This window comes from Lissotriton vulgaris, chromosome 9, assembly GCF_964263255.1.
Source record: "Lissotriton vulgaris chromosome 9, aLisVul1.2, whole genome shotgun sequence".
In the NCBI taxonomy this organism is placed as follows: domain Eukaryota; kingdom Metazoa; phylum Chordata; class Amphibia; order Caudata; family Salamandridae; genus Lissotriton; species Lissotriton vulgaris.
The window spans coordinates 1,145,246,678-1,145,260,527 of NC_141697.1; the positions used below are offsets into that span (position 1 = coordinate 1,145,246,678).

At 42.4% G+C, this 13,850-nt stretch overlaps 1 protein-coding gene across 1 annotated transcript in view; it reads right to left on the bottom strand.

Annotated features, from left to right (window-relative positions):
* Positions 1-13,850, bottom strand: part of LOC147692934 (contactin-3-like) — an 830,755-nt gene that overhangs the window by 124,037 nt on the left and 692,868 nt on the right. Inside the window, exon 13 of the mRNA XM_086939195.1 lies at positions 4,666-4,841. Within this exon, the coding sequence (XP_086795321.1) occupies positions 4,666-4,841 (176 nt within the window). The remainder of the gene's footprint in view (positions 1-4,665; positions 4,842-13,850) is intronic.

Consider the following 13,850-nt stretch of genomic DNA (forward strand, 5'->3'; position numbering starts at 1 on the left):
TTGGTGCTTTGTAACTTGAAGGGGTTAAAATTGGATTGTTAGTTTGAAAATAAATTGTAGCCCTGTAGTCAGTCCAGGCCAGACATACAACCTTCTCAACCAGCAGGTTGGGGTCATTGTTAAAAATACTATCAAGCATGTGATTTGTCCGATGAGTAGGTGATTTACCCAGTTGTGTCATACCAAAGTTCATCATAGTGTAAATTAAATATTTTGTGTTCTTATCTTCTGATTGTTCTAAATGATAATTAAAGTTCCTCATGATTGTGATTCATCCATGAGGTTCAGTAGTGATTGAGTGAAATGTTCCCTTGGGCCAGGATGATGGTAAATCAGGAGGCCTTTAAAAGTGTAAGTATTGCTGATCGTTAAATTGAATTTAAGAGCTTCACTTCTTGGAAGTGAGTGGGGATTAAAGGTGGCTTAAGGTAATTCCGGTAAACAATTGCTATTCTGCTACCTTGCTTTAATTCTCTATTGACTCTAGTCACATCATAGGCCTCTGGGGTGGCTATATTAAAATCAGGGTCAGAAGCAATGTAGGCCCAGTTTTCAGTGAGAAAGGAGACATCTGGTCTCTTGAGATTTAGATGTCTGAAAGATCTGCGTATTTTATTAAAGACCTCATATTTAAGAGCAGACAGGAAAGTAAGCTGTTGAGTGCACCAAATTTGGGGCCACTAGAATCAAGCTATCCTGGCTGAAGAGGGTTGAAACCCCAAAACATTCCTAGGATGCTTGTTTCCGGTCAGACTGATTTTCATATGGCCATGTCTAAAATGGGGTGCCATGGTGAACAAAGGAATGATGGATTTAACCCAGATCTCTTGACTGGGAGTTTAATGTCTTTTGCTTTCTCACCCGAAGTGTGCAAGGTATGCCAGACGTGGGTCCTGGGCTCCCTGTGCCACTGGAATCAAGCTATCCTGGCTGAAGAGGGGTGAAACCCCGAAACCGGTCCTAGGATGCTTGTTTCTGGTCTAGGGAGGACCTGGCTTGGCAGTTCGGGCTGGACTGTTCCCATGAGGCACAGGGTCAAGACTGATTTCCATATGGCAAGGTCTAAACTGGGGTGGCATGGTGAGCAAAAGAATGATGGATTTAACCCAGATCTCTTCACTGGGAGTGAATGTTATGATTTGTTCTACAATCCATCCATCAATTGTGTGTCTTTTAATTCAGGGCCAAGCGTGCTGAGCATGTGGGTGAGTTGTTCTTGTGTTGTGGCATTGGGCTTGGTTGAGTGCAAAATTAGAATTAGAGCAAGCATATCTATGGGCAGGAAGCTGACAATTGTACAAGGTACAAGGCACAGAGGTACTTTTATTTTCAAATTACATTAATTCAGACCTGGAGTAGGTTTGGAGGGCGTGATAACCAGGAGTCTTGGTACACAAAGCAGTCCGGCAACGGACAGACACAGACGGACTTGCCTGGACTCACTGTGCCACTGGAATCAAGCTATCCTAGCTGAAGAGGGGTGATACCCCGAAAAAAGTCTTAGGATGCTTGTTTCCAGTCCAGGGAGGACCTGGCTTGGCAGTTTAGGCTGGACTGTTCCCAGGATGCACAGGGTCAAGACTGATTTGCATATGGCTGGGTTCAAACTGGAATGGCATGGTGAGCAAAAAAAACGATGGTTTTAGGCCCAGATCTCTGTACTGGGGTGAATGTATGACATTGTTCTGCATTCTGTCCATCAACCGTTGTTTTTGCATTTGTCCACACAAAGGACTGCATACCCCATTTAGTTAATGTGGAGCCAGGGCAGGGAAGTAAGGGCATAGGTGCACTTCAAAGGCATGCCTCTAGAAGCTTCCCCCCAATTCAAAGGCACAACTGGGTATATAAGAAGGACCTCAGGCACCATCACTTCAGTACACTCATGACCTGTGGATACTTTGCCGGAATGAAGGACTGCTGTGCTGCTGAAAGGACTGCCAGTCTCCTGGAGTGATACTCTGAAGGAACTGTTACCTCGCTGTGCTGATCTGCTGCCCTCTTGCCTAGATGAGAAGAACTGGAGCTGTATCTCTTGAACACAGAACACAGAGTGACTCCAAGTACTAGTTGCCTGGCCTCCTGATCTGAAGCCTCAGGACCATAACAGGCTTCCAACGACTTTACATCTGCATTTGGACTCTGCTATTTGTGAGTCTACCCTGCCAAATGGTGCCACCCCAGTCCTGGACCCTTGGAAGTGGGCCTGAGGTGCTTGCCAGTGGAACCAGCACCTTTTCACTGCTAAGCAAAACATTTCCTCAGAAGAGCAGCACATCCCCAAGCACAATTGGTTTGGACCAATGGCAGATACCCACATCAACTCTGCAGCCCTCGGAACTGATGCATTGCCACTACGGTGCAGCGCCTCCACAGCCCAGGTCTTCGCATCTCTTGTAAATGGCAGCCTGGATGACGACACCAGGTTCCACATCGCAGCTCCTCTGAACTGATGCATCGCTGACTGCGCACCGCATCGCTGACTCCAGACTGCGTACCGCAAGCCCCGTCGATGAGATCCTTGCCGATGATGCAACAGGACCTCACACCACAATCTCGCCACATCTCAGAATGAAAACATCGTTTCAGATACCTGGTGCATCTTGAAAACGGATCCATGCAACATTGTGCAACCATGATTCAAAGTACTCTATCAGTGGGCCTAACTGTGTCCTTGTAGCCGGCCCATGCTCCATCGCGGTCAGCCTGAACTTATGACTTTGTGCCAGTCCGCTCAACCAGGTATACCCAGTTGGCGCTTTGTGCTTTTTTAACTATATTTTCACTGAAAACTCAAAATTTCAATATCTCCAATTCTACTAATTATACTTTTGTTGTTTTGGTCTTGTATTTATGAAAAGTTCCTCTATTTTTCTAAAACTGTTGTGGGCTCCTTTTGTGGTGTGCTTTCTCTGGTTTGCTGTTTGAAGTGCTTCTAAGTTATGCCTGACTCATCTGTGCCAAGCTACCAATGGGGTGAGCACAGGTTAATTTTAGGTTTGCTTGTGCCTTAATCTGACAGGGAATGTGGTTTCTGATTGACCAAGGCTTACACCGCAGTCAACCAACAACCCAATTTCTTACAGACAGCTACAACTCTTTACAGTGAAAATTGCTTCTGGGTCTAGTCACTGTAGGATTACATTCTTGGATGTTCAACTTTTAGATACTAGTCACCCTACTATTATAGGTGAAAGGTTTACTTGAGAGTGACTTTTTGATATTTAAAAGTAGTTCTCCTGCATGTTTAAAAGTTGGATGCAGGCTGCACAGGGAGGCCTAAAGCACTGTCTGCTTTATCAGCCTAGCGGATGGTATTCGGTGTTCTGTAGCACAGTTGTGACTTGTAACTCGCCATACCACTGGTGTAAATACTGACCATATACTATGTCCTTACTGGAAAGTTAAATTCACTAATTAGGACTTAGCCAATTTTATCCTGTTTTAGGGTTCAATGTGCATACACTGGGGACTAGGACTAGACCTCATTGTCCCATTGTGCGGAGTTCAGAAATCAGCAGCATCTTAAAAAGGCACTTTCTCACAGCTACTATATGCCAGGGGTGGACACTATATTCCAAAAAAAGAAACAATCTGATGACCAGGAATGTTACCTTATGCCTTGCATAGCCTGAGAGCCTTCAGATCTCATGCATGCACACTAGATACCAGGGTATTCATCAGATGCTAGAGACAGCTATAATATGTCTGAGATCATTAACATACAAAACGGTGGCCAACATTTACAGTGGATGGGCATCTTCTGCAAGGAATTGATGGCACATGCCAGGGTTGCTGTCAGAAGCCAGGCAAGGAATCAAGAGGCCAGTCAGGGCCACTCCAAGCCTTGGCACTGTCAAAAACAATCAAAACTCAAACACAGGCATACACATGAAGAGGACACACAAGCACACAACCATCTACATGGCACTCTCTTCTCATGTAATAATTGATCATTGGTATACTACTCTGATTCTTCTTCAAGTTCTTTATTACTGCCCTTTGTATCACAGTGGGATGATCTCTTCCCTACTGCTTTCATTTCAGCCTTAACAATCTAGAGAGTCACCCAAGGTAAGTGAGAGCTGTATTTTAAGAAAAAGCAGGATCTAGTGTGCACTTCCAGGCAGCAAATGTGACATTCAATTTCAGTAAAAAACCTTCTCAAAGCACTTTCTCAGCTACTGTTGGGCTTGGCATATAAGGAGCACTGTGTAATATGCTCTATCATCTTGTGAATACATATGGCACAACAGGCAATGGAAATGTCCATCCCTGGACAAAGCACTGCACTTACCGCCTGATCACTAGCGATGTGTCTTGGAGGATGGTGCTCCAAACTGAAACCATTTTTCAAGGCCTTGAAGGGTGGTTTTAGGAAATGTTTGTTACGCAACATGGCACCTTAAAGAGCCTGCTGGTACTGGATTTAGAATACTTGCTCAAAACTTTCCAATACTTCACAGGATAAAAATCTAGACTCTTTTGGGTTTTTCTTTTCTTTTACTTATTTGTAGATTTCATTCCCAAGGTTAAATGGGCTTATAAACCTATGAAGCATATTCAATTTGACAATATATCTTAGTTCGCACACTTTCTCATTAAACATCATCCTTAAATGAAATACATATATTTAATGAACTGCATAAGAAATTCTATACTCACCCCACCAACTCTTTCAAAATGGAATCCATTACTGTGCAAACTGAGGAGATTCCCATTGAAATACCAGGTGAATTGTGGTTCCAACAGAGGATCATGCAGGACCTGGCATGGTAATATCACACTTTCTCCAACAGATATGTCCATATTTACAGGGGCCATGATGATCTGGGTTGGCTCTGAGGAATAGGCAAACACATGCTTACTTACGCACATCTCACATCATTTTACAATTACATGTTGACACCTACTATGAGAAAGTCATTCTTTTTTCCCTAGAGTGGCTGGAAGAGGAGTGTTAGGGAAACATAGCCAAACCAGTGAGTTGGCTTAGCCATATCTAACCCTCCAGGAGAGTTTCTACATTTTGGAATTTGGAAGAATAGTGCTTTCTTGGTCAGGAATGTGCCAAACATGGGAGTAAGTGGTCAAATACCTAGGTGGCACCTTGCACCCCATTGATCAGGGATGCCACCCTGCTGGTCACCCAGGAACAATGAATAAAATGGAAGAGTTGCCTAGCAACTCAGATCTGCTACCTGAATCAACAAGGAGAAGAAATACTGCCCTGCTGGAACCATGATGTACACCCAAAGGACTTCACTCTGCACCTGCTGCACATTCTGGCACTACAAACCTAAGGACTTTGTCAGGCTTCACAAGGATTAAGGAGTGGACTCTCTGAAAGCTATAGGCAAACAGACCTCACCTGCATCATCGCCACCAAGAAGTCTCCAGACTGCAGTGCCACCAGTGGACTTTTAAGGATTTGGCAGGTGCACTGCGGGATTTGTAGTCACAAACTAAAAATCTCTCAAACTCAGAGCTTCTAGACCCTTGGATTAGTCTTTTGGAAACATTGAACCCACAAGAGGAACTTCAGGAAGAAGTTCCAGAAGTTTGGAGCAACTTTTGTAAAAAGCTCCAGAAGTTGGCCAGATACATTGTGGGAGTTGTAGTCCCAGACCCCATGAGGCAAACCAGAGCATCTGAACCCTTGGCTGGTATCCTGCATCAAGAAACACTTCTGTAAGTAAGTGTAAAAGTTTTACATATTGGGTGGCCTGAACTTTGGACTCTACCCAGGTTCAGCACAACATTTTTTAACCCATTAAGCGCTACTTGTGCTGAAGTGCTAGTTTAACTTTTAATCTTTAAAAAATAATTTCTCTGGTTCCCTACATTGGAGTTTTGCTGTTCTGGTGTCATATTAATCATACAAATATTTCCTATGTTTGTAAATCAGTGTTGGAGTTTTTATTGTGTGTTGTGTCTTACTTAATGTATTGGTGTTTTTAAATACTTTACAAACCAGTCTCATAAGTTAAGCCTGCCTGCTGGCAGCCAGCTAATAGGGGTTGAGCAAGGGAATAATGTATTGAGACCTTGAGTGAACCTTTTATTGTGTATGTGACCTTATTACTGGACACCACTTAACACTGCTAATAAACAATTTTTTCAACAGGTGTCCCCAAAGGTTCATCCTTCAGTTTCACCCTCTTCAACATCTACAGTACACCGCTGGCCAACATTGACGGAACTCACAACATCAATATCATATCCTACACCGATGACACCCAGCTCATCCTCTTGCTCCCAGCAGACTCCAACAGAACAAAGACCACAAATGCATGAAGAATGTCGCAACCTGGATGAGTGACAACTGTTTGAAGTTCAACACAGACAAGCCTGAAGTGCTGATCTTTGGCAACTATACCTCCTTATTGAATTACATCTGGTGGCCTGCGGAACTCAGACCCACCCCACACCAAAAGACCACACCCGCAACCTCAGCATCATTCTGGGCAGAAAACTCACTCTTTACATACCCTGAAGAATCTTCAAATGGCTCCCAACAAGCACCAGAAAAACGGTCATGCAAGCCCTAATCACCAGCCGTCTGGACTACGGCAATGCACTGTATGCAGGAACCACCATCGAACTCATTAGAAGGCTCCAGATAGTACAGAAATCAGCGGCCAGACTGATCATCACCCAGCACCCGAGGAACCTCCACTGGCTCCCGACCCAGGAAAAGATGCCAATTCAAGCAACTGACACAAGCCTACAAAGCCCTCCATGACCAAGGAATAGCATACTTGAACCACTGCCTGAACTTCCACAACTGAAAAGTTTGGTATATAGAAACACCATTAGTAAATTGGACACAACAGTGAATGAATTCGATTTTATGTTTATGTTTATGGGATTTGTAACATGCCCAGCTACTCAATAGAGGGTCCTGGCACGAGCCAGTGGAGAGCAGAACAAAGGGGAGAACAGAAGAGAGAACGAATTAGATAAAGAGGAAATTCTTTAGTCTCTTCCTAAAGAGGTTGGGATCCTGAACGTTGTATAGTTCCAATGGAAGTTGGTTCCAGGCTACAGCCGCTCTATAGGCAAGAGAGCTGCCGCCCACCCTTTTCAGGCGGAACCTGAGAACATGAGCCAAAAGCAACGAGGATGAGCGAAGCTGCCTAGAAGGGACATAGGAAATGAAACGCTCTCTAAGATGTATAGGGCCACGCCCATAGAGAGCTGCATGTGCCAAGATCAAGGACTTGAAAGTCACCCTCTCTTTCACTAGCAGCCAGTGTATGTTATGCAGATATTGCCTAACTCTGGTCTTTTTCAGAATGTTAATGGGGGTTCTGGCTGATGCATTCTGCACTACCTGACGCTTGTTCAGTAGGTAGCATGGCAGGCCAGTGTATAAGGCATAGGCGTAATCCAAGTGTGAAGTTATCAGCGCACTGATGACAGTTTCCCTTGCTGGGGTAGGGAGAAGAGGGAGGAACTTTTTTAAAAACTTCAATGTACCAAAGAATAACCCCATTAGCTTCTTAATTTGAGGGCTAAAGCTCAACTTCTCATCGAACCAGAATCCTAGGTTATTTGAAGGTTGGCCCTTGGGGGAAGGCAAGGGGAAAAGAGGATCTCAGTGTTATCCTCGTTGCATTTAAGCTAGGCAGAGGAGAGACAGAAAAAGACAGCTGACAGGCAGGATTTAATAGGGGAGGTGGAAGAGTCATTTTTCCTCCTAGTGAAGAGGAGCTGCGTGTCATCGGCATAAGCAATGACTTTGGCACTGAGGTGTTCAGGCAACCGAATAAGGGGTGACATATAAATACTGAAGAGCAGAGAGCTCAGTACAGACCTTTGTGGCACCCCTGTGGTCAAAAACTGGGGGGGAGGGCTGAATATGGAGGGATTCAGATTTGCTGAGTTCTGCCCTGCAGATAGGATTTCAGCCACTGCCAAGCAGACGCTGATACTCCAATTTCCTGGAGACGAGCGATTAGCAGGGAATGCGGCACAGTGTTGAACACGCTCGACAGATCAAGTAAGACGAACGTAGCTCTGCCTCCTGCATCCAAAGTTTTCTGTATGGCCTCAGAGACTTTTATCAAAGCTGATTCAGTGCTATACGAGGCTCTGAAGCCGATTGAGCCGGGTGGAGATAACCATGTTGTTTGACATATTCCGGCTGCTGTTTATTAACCAGCATTTTGCTCACTTATGCCACAGCAGGGAGGGGGGAAATAGGATGATAGCTGGAGGGGGGATTAGGGTCCAGCAAAGGTTATTTCAGCAAAGGGACGATTTTTGCCTGTTTCCTGGCAGGTGGAACTGTGGAACTGTGGCTGATTTCAAAGATATGTTAAGTAGTAAGTTCAGCTCTGGATTAATGGCCTCTGCGGCCCTGACCAGTAATTTGGCTGGGCAAGGGTCAGAAGACAAACTAGATTTCAAGGAGCTGAGGGCTGCTAAGACGTTTTGCCTGGAAATAGCATCAAAGGTAGCAGAGTAGCAGACGTGGCAAGGAGTGCTGGCTGGCAATTACCAGTATCAAAACTTGACTGAAGAGCACTGACCTTGTTGGTGAATAAATTGCAGCAGACAAGCTATGGGGAGGGATTGCAAGACTCTGCTTTGAAGGACAGAAAGCTTTACACAATGTAAAAAATGTCCTTGGCATTTTTACCCGATTGGGCAATATGCTCTGTGTAATATAGTCTTTTAGCATGAGCAATGGAGGCGCAGTACAACTTTTTAGCCTGTCTCAAGGCTGTCCTAGCTAAAGGACAGTACTCCAGTCTCCATTTGTGATCTAGTGTTTTGCAATGCTCTCTCTAAGTTTCCAGGGAGCAGGAAAACCATGGCTTGGAAGGAGGGTTCGTAGGACACCTGCGTACGGCATTGGGAGGAAGGTGCTCTATAGCCTGGTGGATCCATTTGGTGGATCCATTTAGTGAAATTATTTTACGGCATCCTTCAGATCATTGGTTATAGCTGAATGTAATTCCGCTAGGGCGACACTGAAGGCCGCTGAGTCAATTCTATGGGTTGGTTAACTTTGGTGATTGGAGCAGGACCTAGCCAGTTTAGGATTATGTTGGGCCTGCAAAGAAAAGTGGAGCAGGAAATGATCTGACCAGGTTATCGGTAGGGAATACTCAACTGTAATCAAGTTGGAACAGATAAAATCCAGCATGTGTCCGCCCCAGTGAGTAGGTAAGCCAACCCATTGTTGAAGCTGGGCGAGTCTCAGGGAGCAAAGAAACTCCTGAGTGTCCCCTGCTTCACAAATGTCCATATGGATGCTAAAGCCCCGAGCAGTACAAAGTGAGAGTAACGTCGAGCTCACAGGATAATTAACTTATCCAGAATTTTGAGGAAGGGGCTAGGCGGGCCGGGGGGGATCATTAAATCAAGATACCTCCCAGTGAGAGATGGGGAGAGATGGTGATACTCAAGGGCTTCTCCCCCCCCCCCTAGCTCCCCTATCTTGTTGCGCTGGAAATTCCAATTTTCCTTAAACACAACAGCCACTCCGCCCCATCTCCCAGATTATCGGTCAACTCTTGAAATGTTGAAGCTTTTGGGACTGCCCAATTCAATCACTGGGCTAGAGTTGTTGGTTAGCCAGGTTTCAGTGATGAAATGTATGTAAATGTGAGTGCCAGTGAGAAGATCATAAATATCCTGTGAATGTTTGGAGAACGAACGCGCATTGATCATAGCTGCTTTTATCGTATGCTCCCTATTTCTATCACTCTGGAACTTGGTAGGGAGATGGGCAGGTCTTGGGGATAGGCAGAATGAATGTCTGACATAATATCGACAGACAAAATATCTACATACAAAAATATCGGCACAAAAATATCGAAATCAAAAATATCGGAGTCATATCTTCATAAAGGTAAGTACAAAAATATCGAAAAATTAATATTGTAGTACAAAAATATAGAAATTAAAAATATCGTTTTTTTAAATGTATTAATATTAATGTAAAAATAATTTTAAAATACATATAATTTTACAAATATTAAATAAAAATATTAAAACATAATTAAAAAATTAAAACTAATACATATACATTTAAAATAAATTAAACACTTAATAATTTAATGTAATTTTATTTTTTTTAATTTCATTTAATTGATTTAATTTAAATTTATTTTATCTTTACCCTGTACGCCTGTACCCCAAAAACCCCAAACTGACCCTGAACCCTAAAAATATTCCTGTACACCAAAAACCCAAAACTGACCCTGAACCCTAAAAATACCCCTTTACCCAAAAACCCAAAACGTACCCTGAACCCTAAAAATACCCCTTTACCCAAAAACTGAAAACTGACCCTGAACCCAAAAAATACCCCTTTACCCAAGAACTGAAAACTGACCCTGAACCCAAAAAATACCCCTTTACCCAAGAACTGAAAACTGACCCTGAACCCTAAAAATACCCCTTTACCCAAAAACTGAAAACTGACCCTGAACCCTAAAAATACCCCTTTACCCAAAAACTGAAAACTGACCCTGAACCCTAAAAATACCCCTTTACCCAAGAACTGAAAACTGACCCTGAACCCCAAAAATACCCCTTTACCCAATTAATTTAATGTAATAATTAATATTATTTTTTCCCAATTAATTGATTAAGAATAACAAAAAATCATATATATAAAATAATTACTCTAATTAATGTAATTAACTAATTAATATTAATTGATTTCCAACTAATTAATAATTAAAAATATGTACAAAATTATATTAATTATATTAATTAATTAACGAAGTAATATTAATTAATTACCAATTAATTATTAATTAAAAATATTTACAAACATATATTAATTAATTAATTATTATTAAATTACTTCCCACCCTATTCCCCTATAAACCCATAACCCGCTACAGAACATATTTATCAATTAATCAATTAATTAAAATTAATTAAAAATTAATTCTCAATTAATTAATTAATAATTCCTACTAATTAATACTTAATTTAACATAATTAAATTACTTCCCACCCTATTCCCCTATAAACCCACAACCCGCTACAGTACTAGAAGACAATATTTAATTAAATTACATTAAAAATAAATAATAAAACATAATAAATACAATATAATATACACAAAATTTATTTAAAAATTGATATTAGTAACATCGAAATTATTTATTTCGATATTATTGACATCGATATTTAAAACTTCAATATTACTAATATCATACTAATATCGATATTAAGACTGTCGATATTACTTACCTTCTATATTATGTCCCATCGATATTTAAACTTCGATATAATTGTATATCGAAATTTAAAACTCAATATTTTGTCTGTGTACCAGGCAGAATTTATAGTGGTTGCATACAGAGGTCATATTAGTCGTGACATTCCACCTAACAGACCCATTACACACCAAGGGTTCAAGAGATAACAATTCATCCCTGCCATACACAGTACACACCGGTTTACTGCGAGAGCTGAGTCAGGCGGCATGGCTGGTGCTGGCTGCTGACGGTCGCAGACGGGCTTGCCTTTGGCATGCCAGCAGCGCATCCACCCAGCGTGTATCTTTATGTGTGGTCGCCTTTGGATGACTAGAGCACGCATGCGCCAAAATGGCATTTCTAGTCGTCCCAACAATGGCGGAGTTACAATCGGGAGAGAAACTCACCATCCTCTGCAATCAGGAAGGAGCAACACGAGATTAGAACAGAGCAGTGAGAGAGACATAGTAAATCAGTGATAAAACATTCAATTTCAAATTAACGATTTAAAAACAGCAATACGGTATATAGCAGCAATTAGGAGAACGTCAAATTCAGTTTAATAGTAATGTAGTATTTAACCGCATTTAGGAATACAGGCGCGGACACCGACCCAAGCAAGTCAGATTAGATCAGCAAAGTAGCAGACACCACAGGCACATATATGGACATGGTATTACATGGACATGGTTATTGGGGCATGGTCAAACATATTCTTAGACATAGGGACATTAAGATTTTGAGCTCAGGGGACTGTGCTCCAAGGAGGCACTATACTAGGAATACACAAAGCCATTTTGACACAGCTTTACCAAGATACAGGGATATGAGGGCAAGATCATGGGGAAATAGTCAATAGGATATGGAGAAAAGGGATCAGTGGGACATGTAAAGAAGCATTGAGAGATGGGGACATCGAGACATGATGATAAAAGAGATATGCTGATATATTGATGGAAAAGGGGAGCAACAGTACGCAGGATCACAGACACCAGGATAAAGGGAACATGGATGCAAGAAAATGGATGATGGGACATCAACACATTAACATATGTACAAAGGGGCAAGGAGGCCAAGGAAAAAGGAGTAATGGCGATACCAAGATCTTCAGATAATAAAAGCCATACAAAAGTACCTGGAGACTTAGGTATAGTTATTAGGACACAGATAGTAACACAGGCATAGACATACAGACATGAAACCTGAGGACAAGGACAGTGGAGAATTATGATACAGAATTTTGCACGAGGTAACTTAAAAACATTTGAGGAGTCTTGCTGGCACGGGCACACTGGATATGGTACTGTGCAACAATGGAAACTTAAATAATAGGATGATTAAACAGGGGGAGTAAAACACTCTGCAGCATGCATTCAGTGAAACTAGAAGAATGAGCCACAGCTAGAATATGAGCCTGATTTACAAAGCTAATGCCATCTATAAACGTGGCTTACACACAGTGGTTGCTCCACCGATGAGGTGGAGGAGCCTCCTCCTACTGTTGAAGCAAAAAAATAAAATGATCATAATGTGATGTTATTATCATTTTTGCAGAGGGAGGCGTGGTTTGCACTCCCTAAGTGCTCATGACTCTTGGGCCGGCCCTCTGGGGCAAGCCAAATAGAATTACAATTTACAATTTACATGTCTATGCAAAGTCATGCCTTTCCTGTAACCCCATTTTAATGTGGAGAATGTGAGAAATCTGCTCAAGACAACAGCAAAAACGACTCTTACATGTGCGTAATTGATTAAAACATCCCAAAGATTAGTGGGGATGTAAGAGAGAGGGATTTTTCTCATGGGGAAAAAAGTTTTCCTGGTGGAGAATTTGGAAAAGATATTTAGGATAGTACATTTACATGTTGTCTGGGGAGTTTCATTCACTGATGCAAAAATGGAAATCCCAAAATTGTTCCTGGAGTATAGCTGGAAGCTTGTGATAGACAGTTTTTTTGATGTACCTCTGGAAGCTTTTTGTAAATTCCTAAAGTCATAACTCCAGTATATCGTAATATGGAAACATCATGGGACAAGAATAATGCACAGGTAACACTGAAATCTGGGATACATTTAAACAAAAAGCTTGTTTCTGGCCCAGGGAAGGCATGGCTTGGCAGTTCGGGCTGGACTGTTCCCATGAGGCACAGGTTCAGACTGATTTGCATATGCCATGTCTGAACTGGGGTGGTATGAGTGCAAAAAAATGGCTTTAGGCCCAGATCTCTATACTGGGGTGAATGTATGACATTGTTCTGCATTCTGTCCATCAACTGTTGTTTTTGCATTTGTCACCCCGAGTGGGATGGGTATGCTCAGATGTGAGTCCCATGCTCTCCACACCACTGGATTCAAGCAAGCCGGGCTGAAGACGGCTGAAATGCCAGAAACCGGTCCTCGGAAGCTTGTTTCCGGTCCAGGGAAGGCATGGCTTGGCAGTTCGGGCAGGACTGTTCCCATGAGGCACAGGGTCAGACTGATTTGCATATGGCCATGTCTGAACTGGGGTGGTGTGGAGTGCAAAAAATGATGGATCTAGGCCCAGATCTCTGTACTGGGGTGAGTGTATGACATTGTTCTGCATTTTGTCCATCAACTGTTGTTTTTGCATTTGCACCC